This window comes from Botryllus schlosseri, chromosome 12, assembly GCF_051294905.1.
Source record: "Botryllus schlosseri isolate E-star chromosome 12, Bs_hap1, whole genome shotgun sequence".
NCBI classification, from domain to species: Eukaryota; Metazoa; Chordata; class Ascidiacea; order Stolidobranchia; family Styelidae; genus Botryllus; species Botryllus schlosseri.
In genome coordinates this window covers 14,336,787-14,361,389 of record NC_137247.1, presented here as the reverse complement: position 1 = coordinate 14,361,389, position 24,603 = coordinate 14,336,787, and the positions used below count along the sequence as shown (strand labels likewise).

General features: G+C 40.8%; 1 protein-coding gene across 2 annotated transcripts in view; it reads left to right on the top strand.

Moving 5' to 3' along the window:
* LOC145452856 (uncharacterized) overlaps positions 1 to 17,249 on the top strand; it is a 40,701-nt gene extending 23,452 nt beyond the window's left edge. The window contains exons 15-23 of one of the 2 annotated variants that reach the window (XR_013919562.1): positions 1,592 to 1,719; positions 1,860 to 1,954; positions 3,054 to 3,165; positions 3,232 to 3,332; positions 5,297 to 5,474; positions 6,757 to 6,929; positions 13,209 to 13,357; positions 14,784 to 15,584; positions 15,872 to 16,499. Coding sequence is in view for 1 of the 2 variants with exons in the window: in XM_080330990.1 (XP_080187116.1) it covers positions 1,592 to 1,719; positions 1,860 to 1,954; positions 3,054 to 3,165; positions 3,232 to 3,332; positions 5,297 to 5,474; positions 6,757 to 6,929; positions 13,209 to 13,357; positions 17,044 to 17,080 (973 nt within the window). In the remaining variant the exon portion in view is untranslated. Of the gene's footprint in view, positions 1 to 1,591; positions 1,720 to 1,859; positions 1,955 to 3,053; positions 3,166 to 3,231; positions 3,333 to 5,296; positions 5,475 to 6,756; positions 6,930 to 13,208; positions 13,358 to 14,783; positions 15,585 to 15,871; positions 16,500 to 17,043 lie in introns of those variants that run through there. The other variant, XM_080330990.1, reaches the window with a different exon arrangement.
* Positions 17,250 to 24,603: the final 7,354 nt, after the last annotated feature.

The window sequence follows — 24,603 nt, the reverse complement described above, 5'->3', positions numbered from 1 at the left end:
TGCTTTGAGACAGCCGTGCGATTTCATTTGCAACGTCATCAAAAGCACCATAGTCAAGTCAAAATTACCGTCACATCATGATAGTGTGGTTCATAAGAATATAATGTTCACGATAAAATTGTTTACCTTTGCTACACAGACTTTTCCCATACAGACAAGTCATTCAGAAGAAGCGCGTATCAGTGTGGCCGATGCATAACTGGGATGTGCTGATCTGATTTATTCTCAATCGTACATTAGTTCTGTTATTATTATGCATATATGTCAGCTCAGACTGTATAACAAGCTATATCATAGCCCTCCCATACTTATTTGCAGGCGACCACTTTTATTTTCCTGAAATTTCTTACGATCTTTCGAGGTTAATATGATAAACAGTGAGGGATGAAAAATACTCTGCGGGCTTGCTGCAATGCAATGTTGTTGCACAATGTACAATGTACAATGCTGTAAGCGCTTTTTGATGAGACTGTAGCAGTGATTCCCAACCGCGGCTCTTATTGAACTCTAAATATGCCACAAAATATCATAGGCGACAGTTGTTGTTTGTTTCTACAAATAATTTTAGTCAATTTCTGTCTATGTATGCTAAAATGAGGAATATTAGTTATGTCTAAAGCTGTCCAAGGCCGCTCTGAAAACCGGGAAAGAGAATTCTTGCAAACTAATGTCAAACGCATGGATGAATTGAAAACCAAGTCAAGGATATATCTTGAGTTCTGCTGGTCATAGACCTTTATATATCGTCTCTATAAAGAATAAATTCCGACAAATTTTTACTAACATCAAAATAACGGCTCATATTCAAGTATACATAAATAAAAAAGTCCAATATTATTCATCGTATAATCCCCCGTAAACTCGTGCACTAAGTGCTGGAATGTAGGAAGACTAAAGTGAAGAGCTATCACATAACGACATAATAGTATGTTTTAGTATGTAATGATATGCAAGTTCAGTTTATTTCAAGGTATAGCACTCGCCAATCTGCGTTTATCAAAGCTAAAATAACCGATATGAAATATAGAAGTCTATCTGCAAGGTGTTTGAATTAGCTGAATGGTGAGACCTAGAGGTAGGCTAGCTACCTATAAATTTCCGTTATAAGTAACCTACTCGAGTGCTTTCATGAGGCTTCATACGTACTCTGAAGTTTGAAATGCGGCTCCGACATACCGAAAGGTTGGGAACCACTGATCTAGAGCATAGTTTGAATCTTCGATGCACTCGTGCCCAATTGTGCAATGTGCATGCCTGTTTTCATCACGGTTTTCCGTTTAATTACAATCACCTCGGTAAGCAGTGCAATCCGCGAAACCCACTTGACTACTCTGGGCTAATAGGAGTACTTCGTTGTTGACCACCTCTGCTGATTTTTCATCCAACCCCAAATTAACGATACCATACCGCTCGTCATTCAGATGAATTGTCATCAAGTATCAAGTCCAATTCCAGCGATCGCCAAGGCTGGGGTTTGATTTATAGATCGCGTCGATTGAATTCCTTCAATAGTTTCATTTTAACTCAACTCGTGTGCAATTTAGGAGAAACTGGTAATAAATGATTAGTTCACTGATTGCATTTTTTGCAGTCGACAGAATTTTCACATGTCCCATGACTCGCTGGCTTCAAGTCTGTCCGCTTCGTTAGCCACAATGATCACGGAAGACGAGGAAGATGACGAAAGCGACGAAAAAAGTGAATCACCCGACTGCGCAGGTATATTAATCCGTTTACACCAGCTCGAATTAGATCTCCAATACCAAACACAGTATGCCTTACTAACACAATTTTTACGTCACTATTCATTTCGTCTTGCATGCAAGAAGTATTGTCAGTTAACTGTCTCGCTTTGGTAGCCCGCCCTCCCGAAGATGGGTGTCAGCCCGTGGATCCGGCGAGGGATTGGAGAGCTTCTATCTTCACGTCGGTACGCCGCGTTGAAGGGAAAGAGGTGAGGTCACGTTTGTCCAGATTCGGTCCCGAATATCTATTTCTTTCCGATGCTTGGCATGCTATGATTTGCACGTGAGATGTACAAGGACACTGTTGAGTTGAGTCTGAATAACAGTCCTGGTTTGACTTACGAATTCAATGGTATAGTCCTGGCAATCGCAGAGCAGAGTCAAGTAGAAGGTGGTCAGTATCGAAGTACTCACTGTACCACTTACTCAAATGGTTATATTCTTTAGTCCACTTCTACCTCTACTTGAACAGAATTTTAGGCGAAATGCCTCAATTTCTACAGTTTGGATTTTGAAGTAGAGGTAGAAAGTAGTTATGGCATAAGTTTGCATCCCTTTTACGAGTAAAGTTGTGATAAAGGCCACCCGAAATAGCCCCTGTATCGCTGTCGCTAAGAATATATTCGAACATTACACCTATTTGTAGTTGTATCGGTCGATTTGCGTTTATGAAGAAGATACGTATTTTAATTTAGAAGTAATCACCTCAGACTAACTGCTGAAAGTATGCGAAACATCGCTTAAATGTACGTTTGAAAATTTCTTACATGAGTACCAGTCACGCCTTTCTTCTTCTGCTTTCAGTTTCGTCTTGTCATGTGTTGAAAATCGCTATGGTATTCCTTGTAATTGAGTAGCAATTTATGGTGTTATTTCTACCTCTACACGAGTCCAAACGCTGAATGCTTCGGCCACCCATAGGGACATATAGAACTCCGGGATGGCTGACTTCTTTTTGGCCTGAACATAAGTAGGTCTATCTCGAAATGTTCACGTTTTGGCAAGTTAACGATGCTGTTGTTCATGTTCCTTAACCTTTTACAGCCTCGCTGGCGAGTAAACAATGCATTCCAGAAAGCAAGTGATTTTCCACCTCAACGTTTGTGGTATATATAGACAACCAATCAAACCCTGACATCGTGGAATATCGTCCTTTTGATTCAGCAAAGTAGAAGTAGAAGCAGAGTCGAAGTAGTGACTTTCAAGAGATGGTAAACTATTATCTGAAGTAGAACTAAAAACAGGTCTGAACAGGCCGCATGACTTAATCACGGACATTGCGATTTAACTCACCCAAGCAATGTTTAGCGAAAGACCATAAAAAGAAATTTGAAACTTCTCAACGCCGGGATCGTCGACCCTGTTCCGGACTTGGTTGCGTCTGCCCCGCCCAGACCGATCGACCTAACTATTTCCAACAGTGAGTGCGGCTTTGATAATAATATACTATGAAGGCGGGATGCACGAAGAGCTTTGTTATGTACAGACACCGAGAACAAAATATGGTTCATGCTATTCCAATGTGAGGAGGACTATGATAAAGAAGAAAGTTACACCACTCCGTGGCTCGGAGCGGAAATCGCAGAGGTAGATATTGCTTTGTAAAAGTGACTGTCTGTGTTTTTAGACTAAAGCAGATACTTTCTCGTCTACTTGGGCAGGTTATTAGGCAAACATATTAACCTCCTACACCCTGGGTATTGTGCAGTTGACGTGTTTGTGGGTGAAATCGTCGTAGCAATTGGGCAAAATGACCTTAATCACGGTATTGCCGGATGCATTTTCGAAATTGCACCTATTTTTCAATGTTATTCGTCGTTTTGCGCTAGCCGCGAAGACTCGCTTTGCGAATTCGGAAGAGGTAACCTCCGATTTACTGCGACAACTATGAAACATCTTAACCGTATTTACCTTTAGAAACTACCAACTAGAGTAGTTGTCGGGCCTCTCATTTTGACTCTCATCACTAGGGCGATTTTTTTTACCTAAAAACCGAAGTTTTTGACCTGAAAAATCAAAATTTTGACATATTATGACCTAAAAAAACTTAATTTTGCCCAGATTTTGACCTCACGCATGCAAATTAGGTGTTTTCACACATAATGTTGAAATTGTACTACTTATCTTCATTTCTGGTTAGAACTGTCTGTCCTTACGAAGTAGTTTGGCCTGAAAAAACGTTTTTGACTTTAAAACTGACAAATTATACACGAAAAAACTTTATTTTACGGAAATCTGGCCCTATGAAAAATTCCAGTAGTCACATCACGTTTTATGGTAGAAATGATTAAAATTTGTTGTAGTACAACGAAAGATAATTTCCTACATTCTCGGGTAGAAAACGTCTGTCCTTACTAAGTAACTTGCCAAGGTATGGAGAAAGAACGTTCAACAGCTGAAGTTGTTGGCTGACAACACTGAAGTTGTGCGTACACTGCTGGTGGCTCATCGTTTTGCTTCATTCTGACAATGTTGTCTACTTACATCACAATTTTTCATCATGCGCTTCTTGATATAAGAACCATGCAATGCCCCCAAGCAGTCCGCTTCAGTTAGGATATCGCGGTACTTTGACCATAACACCATGTCTAAGCCTATTTGTTTCATTTGACCGTTTATGATTCACAATCAGCAGAAAATGGGTCGTCTATAATGGTAGGCATATAAAGTAGGCTACAAGCCGTAATATATTAAATTAGTTCGCCGACAGTGCAAAATCTACGATACAAACGAAGTGCAGAGGTCAAAACAATTTTGACTTTGTAAATAATTTTGACCATTTTTGACCCAACGCTACAGTTTTGACAAAATTTTGACTTATTGTGACATGTCAAAAAAAATTGCCCAGGTCATCACACATATTTATGTCCATGTCATATGGAAAATGTTGCATATATGAATATCATTCTATGCAAATATTGGGCTCATCGATATTCCGTCATGACGGTCTACTCTCAAAGAGTGCAATAGCTCTCCTGTGTGTCTCCTTCTCTCTCCTCGATCTCTCTCTAGCTAGTAATAGTCTGATTTGTATAGGTAGGGTTACATATATTACATTCGTATAGGTAGGAGACTTTTAAAAAATTTCCAGACTTGCCATACCGGAGGAAAATCCTGAAAAAATGGTAAATTTTTGGCATTTCGCGGTCGATTGACGAAAAAATAGCTCAACTTTCCGGCCCAGCTCCCGAAATACCCGCCGGAGCGTTACTTCAGGGCTGATTTACTGTATATCAGTCGAACTTTACCCTATATCAAACCAGAATTCTTAAAAAAGAGGGCAAAATCTCAAAAAAGAGGACATTTGGGCGTCCTCCGAGGACGCTTTCGAAAAAGTAAAAAAAGATGGACAAATCCTCTTAAAAGAGGACGTATGGTAAGCCTATAGGTCAAAGTGATATCGATTCGAAGCAGGCGTCTGTCAGCTTCTGTTAATAGTAAATACATTTCTCAGTGCAAATACAAATTAGAATTTCTCTTCAATTTTCTTTTCCTCTCGCACCATCCCGAATCATCCTCGAATCTCGCTGATATGCGATTCCGCGTTTCAGATGCCTGCCTCGATCGGGCCCATTCGGTTGCCAAGCGAATTCGAAATCGCCGTAATCGACACCGCGCCGGGCGGCTACGGAATTCTGCGGACGACCGGGCCTTTTTACGCCGAGCCCGGAGACGTCTGGGAAGTGGACATGCCCGTCGACGACGGGTCCGCTCCGGATATGTTTTACCGTGAGTATTATGAATCCAATCGTAGCATTTAGGCCGGTGGTTCTTACCCTTTTCAGCTTACGAACCGGAATATCAATTTCATAGCAGATTTCTGCGCGACTGGTGCACTATAGGCTCCACCTTAATTTTACCTTGTTTGCTGTGTTATCTAACTACGCCCCATCACCCGCTGTTGTTGAATTTGTTCTATCCAGTACATTCGGGTTGCATTTAAAACAAAAATCAATTTAAAACAAACATGTTTAAAACAAGGCCCTTTGCTTAAAACATGTTTTTATTGTTTTTTCTTCAAGTCATTACGTCATGAATATTCAATTGTGACGTCATAGTCGATTGACATGGACAATTGACTATATAGGGTAAATATATCTCCTTTGACGAAATATCTACGTACTATAGCTGTTGAACCGACTATTTTGAGGTTTCCAACCATCCCATATCGTATACGTCGGCTATACCGGGTGGTAATCGTCCGCAGGCTCATACAACATGTTTTTTGGGAAAGTATTTACACAATTATGGCGCAATTAAACAATTAAAAAAACAATTTTTTAAAAGGCCTTTGTTTAAAACTAAGTGTTTTAAACAGCCATTTGTTTTAAATGCAACCCTAAGTCCCTAAGTACAGTAGTAGATTCATCTGATTGCCGTTTTCATGAATTTTCATTAATTTGTTTGCGTCCGTGACACGCAAGACTTTAACAGGTGATAAGTGCCACTGAAAACTTTTAATAGCCTTGCAGGAATGTCATTTCGACGAACGTATGCAACTCAAAACAAACAAAAAGAACTATCGGGGCCTGCGATGAATATCGTAGGCCCCGGAACTATAGTATTTAATACATTTACTGTCGTCTTTTTTATATTACACCTGTCGTGCGAGGTTCTATTGAAGTTTGAAGCCACCAGCTCGAATTTTACTATTGGGACTACAAGACAGCAGCAAATTTCTCATTTAATTTAGATTCCAATTATTTGTTTTGAGTAACATATACTATTGTCGTAATTATCTTCTGGGTTGATTTTGGTTTTGGTGAGGTCACCGGTCCGGAACCCTAAAACGTCGAACTATATCATCCTGTTGTCGTTGACAGTATACCGACCACATCGTGCTTCTTAGCTTATATAGCGGGACAGCATGCAGTCGGCATTTAGTTCGAAATTGCGTGTGTGTAACTTGCTGTCAACTCCTTGGGGTCCTGCTGTCTTCTGGGCTTGCTATTATGTGTACACTGTACAATTTTACACCGATCTCAAGCTTTCAATCCGCTTCTTTGCACAGATGAAGGTATGGAGAGCGAGGACGGAAGCGTTGTCGTGTATAGTAACGTTGAGAACTCGAAGCGTTTCGAAGTTGCTCTGTTCAAGAGCGGGCGGAAATTATTCAGCAGGAAGAACATTGCGCCTGGCGAATCGGCTATTTTCAAAGTCCACCCTGCTCTTTACGTTTTACGAGTAAGTGTTTTATTCTGCCACTTTGGAAATCCAAATGGAGGAGTTGCCTTCCACATATGATGGTTCAGGTTGGACACCATATGTGAAAAAATTCCTATCAATTTCAGAATATGGATGGTAATTCCCCACCCTCTGCTGTCACGCAATCCTTCCGCATTCTTCTTAAAATCCAAATCCAAATGTCGCCTTCTACATAATTCATATGTGAAAATGCCGTATCCTCCCTGAAACATGGTGGATAAGCTTGCACCATCTGCTGTCATGCATTCCTTAGAATTATCATCGTTTGGCAATAATGGCGCGTATACTATACAATGCATGCATGAATGTAGTTCATTTCTGTAGTGAAAGCACGCGGTGCTATACACTAATCTTTCAGCTTCGATCAAAGGATGTATGATCTTCATTGTCCCATCTTTGTCCAATGTCCATACCGGAAGGCTTAGTTTTTTTCTTAGTGAGTTTGCATGATATTTAGCGGGTTTAGGAGCGAAGATTGACTTTCTTTTTCAGTCGCAAGGTACAGTACGACCAATGGACCATATACGAGACACTAGAGTTTTGTTATAGAAATCAAATACGTAATTCTCCATGTATAATGCGCAAAATGTTAGCTATTTTTTGTCCTAAAATCGGGGTGCGAATTTTGAATGGGTAGGCCTACAACAATTCTTTAAAAAAAATCTACCTCGAAATAAAACTGAAATCACACCATTCTTCTTGTTTGTTGTCAATCGCGCATCACATCAGCCACATTGCCCAGTAATTCGTATTATCAGCGTTGGGCGCTGCCGATTAGCAAGAAGCATGTTGCCAATTAGCGAGATTCGCCTGCGCTGCACAACAGCACGCGATCTCCTGCTGAGTTGGTTTGCAATTGCACGCGCGCACAATCCTCGCTAATTTATCGAGTCAACAACAGGCCTGAACAATCGCATCTACAACAGGCCATGTGCGCAAGATATAACGGCTGTACTAAACAGTCGCATCTTCAACTAGAGATAACTAACCTACGGAGGTTAGTTATCTATACTCCAACAGGCCTGGTGGGCACGATATAATCGTTGGCATGAGCAATCGCATCTGTGGTGCGCAAGATATCGTCGCTGGACTGAACTATCGCGTATCGGTCCTCGCAGGCTTTGGCTCCTATATACAATCGTTCGTTATGTGTATAATGATTGGTAGGGCGATTTTGTTTTACCTATAAAAGGAAGACTTTGACCTAAAAAATCAATATTTCGACGGTTTGTTTCAATAAAAAACACCAGTATATAAATTAGGCATCGTTGGATATAATGTTAGAATTGTAGTACTTTTCCACATTTCTGGTTGGAATTGTCTGTCCTTACGAAGTAGCTTGGCTAGAATAGAGAAAAAACGTTCAATAGCAGCACTTGTTTGCTGGCAGCATTGAAGATCAGTGTGTATTGATTGCTGCAGTGCCAGTGCCACACCCGTGGCTTCAATCGACAATGTTGCACACATTGCACTTTTTAGACCTCACTCCAAATTTAAGTTTTGTTAACTCGCGTACCACCCATATACGTTGAGAACCACTGTGCCATAAGAACTAATTTCCACCGCGTGGTCAAGCTTCAGATTCAGATTTGAGATATCGGCGTAAGCCATCAACTTGTTTCGTTTGAGGGTTTATAATTCACAATAAGTAGAAAATGGACCATCTACAACAGTAGGCCGATAAAGTAGACTACAAGGTGTGGAATGTCAAATGATAAGTTCAACCGCAGGACCGTAACTGCCGTACCCCAAACCACCCAATAGGGAACGGGCGAGCTCGAAGAGCCCCTAAATTATTTCGTAAATTAGCATGAATTATAGAGTTTTATTAAGGAAATTTATGCAACTTTAAAAACAATTTCGCACTATACACGATTTAATGTTACCAAATCTATTGGTTAATGGATTCTCCAACCCCCAACCCCCCCCCCCCCCCCCAAAAAAAAAAAAATGCTCATGATTTATATAAATGGGCATTACCGCGCCACGACGCACCAAAACATGTACAGTTTCAGGCCAAGAAGCAGTAGGGGTCTCAGCTTTCCCGTGGCCACTTACTGGCCACAGATTTTTTTGTGGCCGGCCACGAATATCTCGTGGCCGGCCATGAAAATGCGTTGTCTCGTGGCCGGCCACAGTGAATTTCATGGCCGGCCATAACAATTCATCGTGGCCGGCCACGAGTTCATGGCCAGTTCGTGATTTTCGCATATCTAGTTGGATCAAAATCGGCCCTTTGCATCCAATTTGACAATAGTCAAGTAGATCTTCTTCATTTGCGACGAACTTGCTGGCGGCAAGGTTTGTATAGACGACTTCCACTATTATCGCACGTACCTAAGTTACATTACCACTTTATTGAGTAGTTTAGGGATGGGTTCAAAATTTGCACAGCTTTACACGTGTTTAGGCCTACCTTCTGTAGAAATGAATTCAATTCCCACTGACTATTGAAAAGTACTTTGAGGCGGTGCGTTGTAAACTAACACCGAAACATACGTTCCTTGAACTTCCTAGAATCTAGATAAATATTTGATAGAGTAATGTATGAGCGTACATCTTATTGCTCGGTCAGACAAACGTCTTTACATTAAAACTGGTGTCCGCACAGCTTCCACGCCAGGCGATCAACGCAACGGGATTGCGTGGAAAGATAAAACCGTGGTACAGACTCGATAGCCTTGCAGTTTCTTCGCATCTCTATTGCCCAAGCCCATTAGTGACGCAAACGTCGATAACCTGACTCCCTGCCCCCTTTCCTTTTCTACATAAAGAAACCGGCATGTTTTGCTACAAAAAGTTTGTTTATTCCGTTACCAATTTCACAAAATCTGAAGCAATTGAAGATATGATTACAATCATTCACAATTCATATACAAGTAGTTGCATGAATGCAATATGTCCAATACATGCTTTTCACAGAAAACACCCAGGGGCACGAGAGATCAGATGCACTTTACACGGCTATAAGTATTTGCACTGCATTCAAATGTCGCAAAGTATCTGGAGTTATCTATTATTGTAACAGTAATTTAATAATATAGCAGGCACATTTACGTCCTATGCCCACCACATCGGTTAGCAGCTCGATTTAACGACTTGCGATATAAAGCGATCCTTGCACCCAAGTAATCAAGTATCCTCTGGCTTACACGGCATCGGTAGTGACTGCGACATGCATCTCATTCGTACATTATTTGTTTCAACCTGGAAGAACGGCACCTAGGTGGATATACATAAAAATTATATAGGATCGGAAACGTGACCAAAATCAAATTTGTGGGAACAAAGCCCCACATTTTACCAATATTACAGTTAGGTTAGGTTGCATCGTTGCCTTTATTATACATCTACAGCACATCTGCAGTGTGTCAAGTTCAAGTGCTGCTACAGCATAGAAATATTCATAGATTCATCGACACAATTCTCATCGTGCAAATGAGTGCAAGCTCCATTGATGTTGAGGATCTTGAACGTCGTATGTATTGTATAGCAGTACGATAATCAAACACGTATATAACCGTAAATCGCGGACTCATCATAGACCTGATACAGAAAGGAAGGATTGTATCAGCCTGGCATTATCCAATTCACAGCTATTCAGCTATACGAAGAATAACAACCTATGGAATTGTTTGCAACTACATGTCCTCTATACAGTTGGAAAGACATATCAGATCGGGGGAAGCACCGGCCACAGCGAGCTGCGAGCTGCTCTGTGGCCGGCCACAGAATGTTATGTGGATTTCACAGCTTTTCTGGAACTTGAAAGAGTATTTTCCACATATTCTTGGTTCTTTGAGTCCCTAATTGTTTCTTTCGGGTACTTTGATTACGGTATTTAGTATTTAAAACAAGAAAACAGGTAAAATGACCGCATATTGACCGATCCATTATCTCGATGAAACATAGATTATATTCAAGGAGGTATATAGTCGAGTCTACTCTTAAGCGTAAATCGAAAAAATCTGCAGTGAATGAAGACAAATTTCCAGTACAGTATTGTATTATTCATAAACTCATCAGGGCAATCCACGAAAGATTTTAAACTGCCCCTGCCCTACATCCTTAAACTACATGATCAGATATATATGTATCACTTATTCGCATCGCAGACTCATCATAAACGATAAACATAGTTGAAAAATGAAGGACATCATCATCATCACATTGTTTAATCGTAGGTTTGCATATTTACAAAATAAAACTAACTCTACAATCGATTGCAACTGCACAATGCACATTGCACATCTTACGGTTGAAAATCAATATCAGAATGGGGGAAGCACCGGCCACAGCGAGCTCCGAGCTGTTCTGTGGCCGGCCACAGAATGACATGTGAATTTCACAGCTTTTGGGGAACTTATAGGGATTTTCTGACATATATCTGGTATACATTGTTTTTTTCAAGTCTATGCAGTTGCATACGATTAGCTGTGACGAGTGTCAGCCGAATATTTAGGTCTATTTCTATAAAAAAAAAGATACAAATCAACACTTATTACCAGTTACCAGTTTTGATAATGTCTTCATCGCTTCTAGCTTTCTATACCATTATTTCCTGTTTCATTTAGCGGATATCCCCCTTTTTAATGCATTCTTTACATCATTTTGTGTGTGTTTAATTGATATAGAGAGACTATTCCAGATCGTTTCATCTTCTTCGTATCGTTTCATTGTATCGCTATTCGTCCGGTATTTCGGGTGAAAATGCATATAAACTGAGCTAAACTCTCGCTCTCACCTAGTTCTATTTACTGCACGCCCATAATAGAACATAATTGATCATGCATTTGACCACGATTGGGCCACGTACAGAACTTATCATCAATACTAACTTGATATATTGCAGCCGGCCATGAAATTTGGCTATGGCCGGTCATAAAATTTAGTCATGGTCGGCCATGAGAATGAGTTTGACATGGCCGGCCACGGAAATTTCATGGCCGGCCATACTGAAATTTCATGGCCGGCCATGAAAATCACCATGGCCGGCCACAGAATAGCAATTTTCATGGCCGGCCACGGAATATCTGTGGCCGGCCACGAAATTATCCGTGGCCAGTAAGTGGCCACGGGAATGCTGAAAGTCCGTCTCCCAAGAAGTGTGCCAGAACAATCGGCGGCGAGAAAACCTACGCCGAAAAAGACTGCCCTTATGCTGACCGAAAACTTCGATATATACACGTACATTACATAGCCCTTTATGTTTAATTGTCCATAGGCGCCTAAATGGCTGGCGTCGAATGTTCGTGTCGTGGCAATCTGAACCCCACAAGACAAATGCCTACCCGCAAGGAAAATTTAATTTCTAGTGAAGAAATCGTGTGCGTCTTTTAGTTTAGTACGTTTGGGTGATTTCAATATCTTTTGATATAGCAGACAGGAGGTTACGAAACAACATCATGTATTGACGCTATTATACCGCCCGAATATGTTTAATTATTATTTACGGGCCCTACAGTTTCCAATACACCTCATTCAGCTGTACCAGGAAATCTGATTGCGTCAGCAGGGAGGATAAAGAAATTGATAGTAACATATATGCAATTCCCGATCGTATTGACCGAATCAATCATGAAATGTTGAACATTTTCGTGCTTCGCACGTTTACGCGAAGTAATGCGGCTCACCAAACAGTACAATAAATGTTGGTTATAAGTCGCGGCAAAGACGACTAACCAGAGGGGGGGGTCTGGGGGGGGGTTATCGCCCTATGGGGGCCCAAGACCAACTTTTTTGGAGGGGGATGACTAAGTGCTGTTACGGTCCTGCCTCCACCAAAGAAATGCAGTGTGCAAAATAATTTTGACTTTGTAGACAATTTTGACACTTTTTTGACCTAACACTACAATTTTGACAGAAGTTTGCCTTTTTTAACATGTCAAAAAATACTCGCCCTACTAACGAGCCAGTTCACGCGGTTCATATGACAGTTTCACTCATAAAAGCGAAGCAAACGCTACACAAAACTACTTTTTACTTTTCAATATCCAATCGTAAACAAGTAAAAGTTGCGTTGCATAAAACACTGTTAAAGTATAAGTGAAAAAGTTCTGAAACACGACTACATGAGTAAGTATAGTGCATGTAGGTAAAACCTACGTGAGTGCGGCGAAAAAGTAGTAGTACAGCGTTACGGATCACCTGGCTGCGTATAGTTCTAACTTGAGCTACACGCAGGAGTAAAATACCTTACAGTCTCTCTTCGTTCAAAACACAACTGACCGCACCATCATGCCAATCTATCCACTCCAGGTGAATCAAGAGCTGTACTGTTCGATGGAAAGCGACGATATACGAGCCTCTGAAATCATCCCGACCGCTTCCGAAGTGAAACTGGACTTCACGATGCCGAAATTAAAAATAAGCGCCCGGGAAAAGGACGACCTGATCTATTTTTCAAGGTAGCATCACCGAGAACAGCCGAAATCTCACTCCTGCAAGAAACCTCTTTGACGGAATGTACTAACGAAAGCGCATGATTTGCGATAGCGACAATTTGCATGGCTTGAATACATGATCGCTCTCTTGCTATCTATCTTTAACTGATCTTCGCATGTGAACCGTGCGCGTTTCGAATGAGCAGTGCACAGCCAAAAAAGGTTAGATTGATTTTAATAAACTTGAACTCATTCGCGGCTGGACCAGTGCTTTAGGGAGAAATTCTGCGGAACAATGTTTCACACCTTACTTTCCATATCGTTGTAATCCAAGAGCTGCAATTGCATGATCCGTATGCTTCAAACTGTATATTTTCGATTGGTCAACGTGATTTATCGCACTTGTTATTCTTTCTGGAGTCTATTTAGAATAAAAAAAGAAGGAATGAGTATATTAATATGGTAGTATTATCGATTTATTGTTTTTTTCTGATATGGCTTGAGATTATTCACAATGAAGTCGTTACTAGTATGCACTATTTAACATCAATCTATTATGGATATATTTCTCTACTGCATGATGTGCACGGCGATTTTTCAACTTCTCTGTGTGCCGAGACGTATAACGCTATGGATACACAGCCATTGGTCTGTCCTGGACTCGGATTCAGACCAGATAATCATCACGCCAAACGGAGCTTAAATTCAATTAAATTTAATGTCAACAATTTCCATCATTTCAATACACCACAAGACTGCGATACAATGAACGATAGGAAGGTGTCGAAACGACTTGGAGTAGTCATCGAAATGAGACATGCACCAGGCCTAGGCGATGTAAAAAGCAGGCATGCACGCTGAAACGAAAGTAAAAGAAGAGGTGGCGTATGTCGGATGGCGAGATCGATTTGTCAGGTCGTGGTCCGCGGTAAACTTGATAGCTGACTATTCAACAGAAATTTGTTTGTATTCTAAAGACCTAGCCATTATAGTCATAGTTCATAGTTGCATGATGGTAGATGCCTGTTTGCTTGTCTTTCATTGTTAACAACTTGACCTTCTCCAAATTCTATTCTGGCTGAACTCCCGATAACGGTCTTGGTGTAAGGTGAGGTAATGGAGCCGAAGGGTTCAGTGGCATGAAAGAGGCATGTATATCACCATGCACTGTGTCACTGATTCAAAGGAAATTCGCAGTTTTTTCACTAAATTCGATTGATTCGGATTCGAGTTGACTAGTAGTACCTATTTCAGCAGTAGAGGTCGACAGATTATCGAGGCCGATATTAGCAACCTTCCCGCAAATCGATATCGGCCTATTGAGGCAGATATCGCGTCCTATATTTTATATGTAAAAAAAATCAAAAGTGTTGGAATTTCGATGCTCCGTGTTCTCAATCTCAAGACATCGACGACGCAAAGGGCATACATGACAGATTTACCCTTGCAGGTCGAGTTTAACTGGGTGAGCAATGATCATGCAGATAAACTATGCTTCCGGCATTACAATCTACCTCTACTGGACTGATCTGCAATTCCGTATCACGTTTTGATTTGGGGGTTATTCCAAATTTAAATGAATGTGCACAATTAAGCTATAATTCTTTTCAATTTCATTTTTCTCGTTTGTTGTTCAGCTTTCTGTGGCATGTACAAATGTATCTTGCCTAATATATAACATTATTGGCGAAATGGTTCTCTGCTCCTTCCATATTAATATCGGCCTATGATATCGGTAATCGACCTTGTGAGTGTGTCGATAATCGGTATCGGTATCGACCTGCAAAAATCAATATCGGTCGACCTCTATTCAGCAGCGCCCAACCATATTAGCCAAAGGGCCACATTCAGTGTACAAATCAATACACGGGCCAGTTAAGTGTGATTCATCCTATTTTCTGTCATCAGGTAAGACTGGTCGTACTTCTTGGCTTAATCAAGTTGATCTTCTTTGGTCGCACTCTCAGGGGTGGCCGACCTTTTTGCTATTCACGACCGCATTTCGTTTACTTATATAGCCTACGGCCGCATTCCGGGCATAATAGCCGTAATGAACTAACTGGGCGCCAAATATCCATGTTAAGATGTCCATATCCGGTGAAGTCTGGACTAATTCACTTTTCAATAACGGCTTACTCTACGAACCGAAATCACAAGTGGTCACGGAATGGTCAGTGCCAGTGGTCATAATATAAATAGGTAGGCCTACTTTCTCAGCCCATGTGATTAGATTCACCGGTAGAGTTGATTTGTTTGTTTTGGGGTATTCATGGTGTTTGTCGACTGCTATGGTCATTTACACCAGGCCGATATTCTTCACATTTTCCATAACTGCCGACTTATAGCACGGCCCACCTCTAGGCTTTTGTAAGACACCGCTGACGCGGATGAGGTGGCGAGGAGGAGCCTAGGTAAACCTCCAACACTTGGGTATCGGAATTCGGAAGTCGACCTCGGTCGGACTCGAACCCGCACCCATTGGTGTTGCAGCCGCGGATTATACCACTGCGCTATCTCGCCACAGGGTAGAGTTGATAGAGAGAGTGGTTTCGAAAATTTAGGGCAAGTTGTAAATGATGATGCATCCTTGGGTGGACCAATTGGTATTAGTCATGTCAAAAGTGGTATGCTGTTGATTTTTGACCTCGCATCAGGATTGTCTGTGCGTTGCAAAGATATTGGAATCGCCCAAACGTACCAGAAACAAATTTCTTTCGTGTCCGAGTAGCACACGATTCCAAGTTGGTATTTCTATATATGGGGTGCATCATTTTCCTCTGCTGTTCGCAAAGGTACTGTGGGGTTCAGATTGCAAAGGGTGCTACTTAATTAAAATTGAGGAAAAAAGTCGCATTGAATCGCACACTGCGCGAAGAAAATTACCAGGTTAATCAAAATCTCTCGGAAATTCGGGAGTCAATTCGTAAATTAAATTTGCATGTCGACGACCGCCAACACACACTCATTGAAGTACGTGTCGACGGCCGCACAAATTTCCTTCTACGGCCGCAGGTTGGCCACCCCTGCACTACGTGCTCAAGTGGTTATTTTTTAAACACCACCCCAGCTTCTACTTCAACAGTCAGGAAAGGCAAAACGCTTTCTTTTTACAGCGTAAAGTCTGGCAATTAGACAATAGCGCTCGGATAGATTTAGCTCCCTTTTATGGGTGAAATTGCTACGACAAAGTGACGACGTACGCATATATCACGGGAACGAAATGTAGCCTATCTTCGAAAATTTATCGCATTTGTGGTGGTAACCGGTCTTTCGGGATTGGTCACAAAGATCTCGAGATTTTGAAATCGATCACCTGCCATTTACTCACAGAAATCTATGATGCGCAGTACCAATTTAGTTAGTTAGAAATTGTCAAGTTTTGGTTCTCCACTTTTACTTCGAGTAGATTTGTTAGTTAGGTCTTAAATACCGCGAGGTAGCCTATATTTTTAATTGAGAATTAATTTATGGAATCAACTGTACTTATAGGCCTACTTGAGTACCACCAATGACTTGAGTGCTTTGATAAATAACCTCTATACGAGAAAATGAAATATGCTGCAACGAGTCGCAGAATGCTCAGAAGACCTAATTACTAATAGTTTCAGCCGCAGTATAAACCACTGACCGTCTCCGGGATTCATCTATTTACATATATGACGTTTTTAATTCGATGACCTGTCTGTCAAAGTTTTATTTAACCTTTTTAGTCAACCGGTGCGAACTTTCATGACTTACCAAGCGTGACCGAGCGTTGTGGAATCTTGCTGGCTACTCCACGCGGAACCAACTGGAATAAAAGCCGAACGTTTGTCGCTTTCGGAAGCTTAGATGTGACAGCGTATTTGACAGTATCTCTTTTACTGGTCTGTGAATATCATACCCCATGACAAAATACATGTTCTCTTTCGCGGTATTAAGATTGACTGATTGCTGAGTCGGGCTCAGGCTACTGGTGCAGTAATGTACTAGTTACGTTGTAGTTATATACATGCACAATGCACTGCACAATGCACATACACTGTAGCTGTAGGCCCCTCTTCTTAGGTTTGTAGCAGCCTTTATTTATCCAAATATATTACGAGGTGCTGAGGGCTACCTTAAAATTATATTTGCTTGTCAGGAGCATAAGGATGAAAAGAAAATGCGATATCACCAGTTAAGGATGACATCCGCCTTGGGTTACGCGTAGGGCTGGGCATAAGGATTCGAGTACTCGAATCTGAATCAATCGAGTATTAATTTTAATGATTTGACTCTCGAGTAGTAAAAGACCATTGTTTCGAGTACTGAAATTATACGCTCCTCGCAACTGGAAGTTAATTTACTAACGCGAATTGTAGTTTTGATACTATTTTCCACTGAGGAAGCCTTGAAAAAATATAGAACGTAAACATGGAACGGCAACGACCGATTTTGCAGCTTCGTTTCGCTTCGCTGAGGCTGGAGTGGAGAATTGTTTTGCGTAAGCGACTGTAGGATTTCTGGCGATCCAAAAGTCATCTTCCAGAGCGCAGAATTTACTGAATCTGGTCTTGATCGAAAGCCACTGTCGCACCGATTCCGAGAATATTAATTAGCATATGATCAGTAGGGTGGAGTGAAAATGACTTTTTTTTTCAAATCAAAAAAGGGCTTCCTCAATCCTGACAAATGACCTAAAACTTCAATAAAAAGTGACTTCAGGGTATTACCCCCATTTTCCAGCCGGCAACCCCCCAATTTCTGCGCGTGGGGGGGGGGGGGGGTAAAATGGCCCGTCTCGGCAACCGCTGGTCGTAGAGTCATGATATATAGCTCAAAATCTGCGGAAGCATCATGTTTCTATCTGTCTTGAGAAGAAAGTTTTCTCTATTGTGAACACAAAATGAGTTATAGCCAAAAAACAATATATACGCACATTTTTGTTGAAATTCAGCATTTATTCTGACGAATTGTGATCTGTCATCAGTTTTATTGAATCTAAAAGTAACACACTGACAATACCGAATATTGGGCCCATAAAACAAATATATTCACAACACAGTCCTTTTAAAATCGGTTCAAAACATCATAATGAAACACTCACATTTAACGACTTATTGAAAATGCATTTTTGTGGCAAATTTTTTCATCAGTTTACGAGACTTAATTCTTTGGCAATTGAAAGGCCATCTCGTCTTTCAAATCCCGAAACTTGTGCTGATGCTTCTTTTACGAGCTTTACATGTCGTTCCACTTTTTGATTGTAGCATGGATGAAACAAAATCAGAGGCTTCTCGCGGCATTCTTCCAACTCTGCATCAGTTAAGTGCTCAATCGCTGGAGGAAGTTGTTGATAAGGTTCAATATCAACCAACTCGTGGTATGCCTTTGCTTCCAAGTTCAACTTTGTGACACAGAATAAACGAATAGGACCCCAGTTCAATTGGTTGGGACTGCTATGACTCTCAATGTCCATAAGTGAATTTTGTTCAGCGGCATGTTTTCGAAACGCAAGCACCTTGGTCACACCCTTATTTCGTATGTCTTCATTATCATCTACCAGCATTGCAATCATAATATGTTCGGGGTGTGCGAAATAACCGTTTCTTATCACCACATTCAAAGCAATTTTCCGAACGTTTCGGTCAGAAAAATTCAAAACCTGTTGAATCAAGTTGAAGAAGTTTCTGGATCCATGTGTTATATGTCTGTTTCGCTTGATCTCAAACCAAGTCGAAAAATCTACTTCAAGGCAAAAACGAACCAGAATCTCCAGGTTCAAAGGCGGTTCATCAACTGTCACATAATACTGTAAAACTCTGCACTGCATTCTAAAGTTAGCCATCTTGAATGCACAACTGGTCCAACCTCCAAATAAGCCAGATCATCATCAGCATTTCCCTGAATAATTGCCCAGCACATTTATAAACATATAACTGGTCCTTACTCAAGTCATTCACAATTTCCGATGGGAGCTTTGGAAAGGCCATATAAGTGGTGGCAAGAGCTTTTTGAATTGAGTAACTGGCCAACAAGATACACTTCCACGTAGTTTTCTTCCAATTGGGTGTGACCAAGGTGCAGGCGATTCAAAAACATGCCGCTGAACAAAATTCACTTATGGACATTGAGAGTCATAGCAGTCCCAACCAATTGAACTGGGGTCCTATTCGTTTATTCTGTGTCACAAAGTTGAACTTGGAAGCAAAGGCATACCACGAGTTGGTTGATATTGAACCTTATCAACAACTTCCTCCAGCGATTGAGCACTTAACTGATGCAGAGTTGGAAGAATGCCGCGAGAAGCCTCTGATTTTGTTTCATCCGTGCTACAATCAAGCAGTGGAAGGACGTGTAAAGCTCGTAACAGAAGCATCAGCACAAGTTTCGGGATTTGAAAGATGAGATGGCCTCTCAATTGCCAAAAAATTAAGTCTCGTAAACTGATGAAAAAATTTGCCACAAAAATGCATTTTCAATAAGTCGTTAAATGTGAGTGTTTCATTATGATGTTTTGAACCGATTTTAAAAGGACTGTGTTGTGAATATATTTGTATTATGGGCCCAATATTCGGTATTGTCAGTGTGTTACTTTTAGATTAAAAAAAACTGATGACAGATCACAATTCGTCAGAATAAATGCTGAATTTCAACAAAAATGTGCGTATATATTGTTTTTTGGCTATAACTCATTTTGTGTTCACAATAGAGAAAACTTTCTTCTTAAGACAGATAGAGACATGACGCTTCCTCAGATTTAGAGCTATATATCATGACTCTACGACCAGCGGTTGCCGAGATGGGCCATTTTACCCCCCACGCGCAGAAATTGGGGGGTTGCCGGCTGGAAAATGGGGGTAATACCCTGAAGTCACTTTTTATTGAAGTTTTAGGTCATTTGTCAGGATTGAAGAAGCCCTTTTTCACTCCACCCTAATGATCAGGCACTGATCCATCTAGAATTCGTCCTCCAAGTCTGAAATATCGGCATTGTTCGAACAATCGGAGAGTCGCAACGGGTCATTGTTATGGCCATTGTGTCGCGGTTATCCGATTGTTATGAACAATGCACATTTCAGATCTTGAGGGTGATTTTTCGTCAAAGACTGGATCGTGGCCATATTTTTATTCATATTTTTGAAATCAGTGCGACAAATAGCTTTCGATCAAGACCAGATTCAGTAATTTCTGCGCTCTGGAAGATAACTTTTGGATTGCCAGAAATCCCACAGTCGCTTACGCAAAACAATTCTCCACTCCAGCCTCAGCGAAGCGGAACGAAGCTGCACAATCGGTCGTTGCCGTTCCATGTTTACATTCTATACTTGAAACCTTTATTGGCCGTGTCGCAGCATACGAGACACAGTACAGAGTTGCGAACGTTCCTGGAAGTAACACATTTCCGAAGTCATGATCATCCGACAATACTGACAAGAAGTGCAATGAAATCGGTATGGTCGAAAAAAATACCTAAATATCTTTAATGTGACGGATAATAGGTATTATGTTCTTTGTGGTGGCTGAAAAGGTACTTATTTCAACTTTCACATATAATATATTATCCTGCGACGTCATAATGAGTGATACTCGAATACTCTACTCGAAGCGTCATATGTGATTCAGAATCGAATCACCCAGGTACTCGATTTTGCCCGGCCCTAGTTACACGCATCTAGGGTCAACTATGTAGGGCTTAGACAGAAGTTGCAGCTTGCTCTTTCTGACTGCTGACACTCCAATGCCTATCGATTGTATCACGGTGAATTGAGCGGTAACCATCTACAATCTAGGAAACCCGAGAACGAAACTTAAACGCACTTGAATTTGTTCAACGAAATTATATGAGGACACTGATTTCTGTCATAGGCATATGCCTAACATAAAACCCGCCGACGATTTCATCCGGCCATCGATGGAATGCTGAGTAAATAAAAAAATATGCATGTATTGCACTGATCAACGCATATTTTTAGGCAGAGAAAGTAAGAGTGGTCTTGGGGGTTCTGAAGGGCACTGATTTCGAATATGACATTGGTTTTTCACAATGGCTCTTGTTTTGGAGATCACCCATGGGGCAATTTTGACTAAAATCTCATATTTTCGCTGTATGGGCTGGATAAAAATTCGGCTCAGTCGTAGTATAAAGTTCAGAAATTCAATCTACTAGTTATTTTTACCCGATGAAGACTGTTTTACACCAAAATACATCAACAGAATGATATTTCGGGGTATTAGATTTATCTAGTTGGAGACTTTCGCGGATATCATGTACATTTTACATGTGCAATTGTACATAAATAAGCTCCAATCACGGGTTTAAGTATTTACCTATTAGACACTCAAATAACGTTGCATTAATTGAATCAGTTTTATGTCAACCGCCTATTTTAAATTCAAAATAATTAATTGGAATATAATATTAATAACTTATCTTGAAGCAAAATTGTTTCTTGTACTATCTCCGCTTGTAAGCAAGTTAGTGCAGTTTCTCGAATAGTTAGAGCAATAATCAGTCATAATATGTGCGTCGCATCTGCACTGGCATCGTTCTTTTAACGTTTGTAGTTGGGTGCTTTGTAGGGATAAGGTGAAGCCCTGAAGGGTTCAAGTTCGTGTGAACGCGAACCTTTTTCAAAGGTTCTGTGTGAACGGGAACGTGACCCTTATGACGTCACGTTACGCCAAATTGATAATTCAAACCCTACATCTCAGTGAAGTGATATAGAAATGTACAGTACACGATACCTAGCGACGACTCAGGCCACAATATTAAAGTACGTGCTGACTTTTGAACGCCACAAAATGCATCAACTGAAACAATCAAGGTTAGAATATTCGATAAGAAATAGGCCTACTACCACACGAGAATAATCGTCGAACGGGTTGTTATGCTCAGGGCATGGTATGGTATGGTATGGAACGAGAATTTTCCATACTCCATACTTGCCTTACTCTCTCCATACCATACTTGCAATTTTCCATACCATACCAACATTGTTCCATACCATACTTGATACATATTCCATACTTTCAAATACTTAAATATCATAAGTATATTTCCTTTTCTAGCACCTATATTATTGATATTTCGGATGTCATTATTGCTTAAACTGGCCATGATGCGAATCTAATTCCTGGTAATAGTTTTACAGAGTCTCTTTTGGTGAGGTTTAGTTCACGGTGGTGAGGTGCCGTGTAAGTCTACTCTACAGCTTCCGCGAGCAAAATGAGATAGTCAGCAGATTGTTATCTAGGACCGTCCATAAAAGGGACGGGTAACATACTGCCCACGGGCCGGATGCGGCCCGCGACGAGATTTTGTCTGGCCGCGGACAGTTTCCCATCTTACTTAATAATGTGGCCCGCTGCCCCAGTCAGCCGAGATTCCCCACCACTTGCTTAAACGTCAAATTTTAGTGACCGCGTATGTAATTATATAGGTGTGCGCACTGCGCAGCGTGCGAGAGTGGAGCTTACGCGTAACTTCGTCGAAGCGGGAAGACTTGCGTTATCGGCAGTTATGATGTACTCAACCCTAAATGAATTGATATCTTGGTAAATTTTGGGTACCGTACTTATGAAACGCTTTGAAATCTTAATTAAGGATTGCACTGTGAGTTAGTTGATCAGAGAGAAGCAGACATGGCGGCGCCTGTATGACAATGCTGTTTTCAAATCCACATTGTATTGTCATTATCGGCGAGAAATGGCTTTGAAGTGACATTGCTGTCGATAAAATACATTCATTAAATACCATTTATTCCTTGTATATATGCGCGAATAATGTATCCATTTAGCAATCCGGCTTTGCCAAGTACTCAATTTTTCTATATCCGGCGCACCGACTGGCGAAGTTGCCCGTCCCTGCTCCATAAGAATATCACCGCATTTCCGGTACATTGGCGTGATGCGCATGCAAGTTTGAAGTAAATACTCGCAAAATAATTTATACTATAGGTGCACCCATAAAATATCCCAGTTACAGGCGATCAATACTGCAGCGATCTGCGTGATTATTAGTACAGCATTGGTCAGGGTTAGCGTGGCTAGAATTTCAAACTATGTCTACCCCACTCCCTAATTTATAATCCTAATGCGAGAGCGTTTGAAATATGACCAATAATGCAAATAGTATAAATGTGCGGAGCGTACAATGTTTCAGAAGAAATGTAATTATCAATCGCATTGAGCAATTAGTACGTTGCATCATGATTGCTTGTGAGCTGTCGTCACTCAAGTAATGAGGCATAGTTGGAGTTGCCTACATTACCAATTATTGCGTCACATGATAGACTATGCTCGGAGACGTCGTGTCTAGACTCAATAGAATATCAGATCAACATTACTGTTGTCATTATTATATCACAAAATCATGTCATTCCAAGTGCTCCTAAAACCGTTGCACAAGCGCGTATTTATAACTACACAGCGTTCAATAGTTCACGTTCACACATAACAAAAGCGATCGTATTCCGTGAGCAGCGATCAACGTACGCTTCATGAAGCTTGCACAGATCACGATAAAATGTATAAAACATCAAAGTATGGAAGTATGGAAATGTCGTTCCATACCATAGATTAAAATCTTCCATTCCATACCATTGATTAAAATCTTCCATTCCATACCATACTTGCATTATTCCATATTCCATACCGAAATATCGATCCATACCATACCATACTTCCATACCATACCATACCATACCATGCCCTGGTTATGCTACGTTTTAACCTTACGGTGACAACGTTGTATTCACGCCAGGGGTCGACATCACAAAACGGGTCGCGGGTCACTTTTCATATTTCGTAAAGGCCGCCGGCCGCAAGAATGCCATATCGAGACAAAATAGTTTAGCAACTACGTTTTTAAAACTTGAAACACGTCTATACAATGCTGTGCTCACTAACATGGGCGACGGGCATATAGTTACCACAAAAGAAGTAATATTTTATTAAAGGAGTACCAATACAACAAGAACCTCATCAAAACAGACTCTGTAAAACTATCATCAGGAATTAGATTCGCATCATGGCTAGTTTAAGCAAAAATGACATCCAAAATATCAATAATATAGGTGCTAGAAAAGGTACTACACTTATGATATTGAAGTATTTGAAAGTATGGAATATGTATCAAGTATGGTATGGAACAATGTTGGTATGGTATGGAAAATTGCAAGTATGGTATGGAGAGGGTAAGGCAAGTATGGAGTATGGAAAATTGTCGTTCCATGCCATACCATACTATGCCTTGCTTATAGGGAGCATTTTAGCAGTCTTCCGAAATCTCAAATCAAATCGCGGGC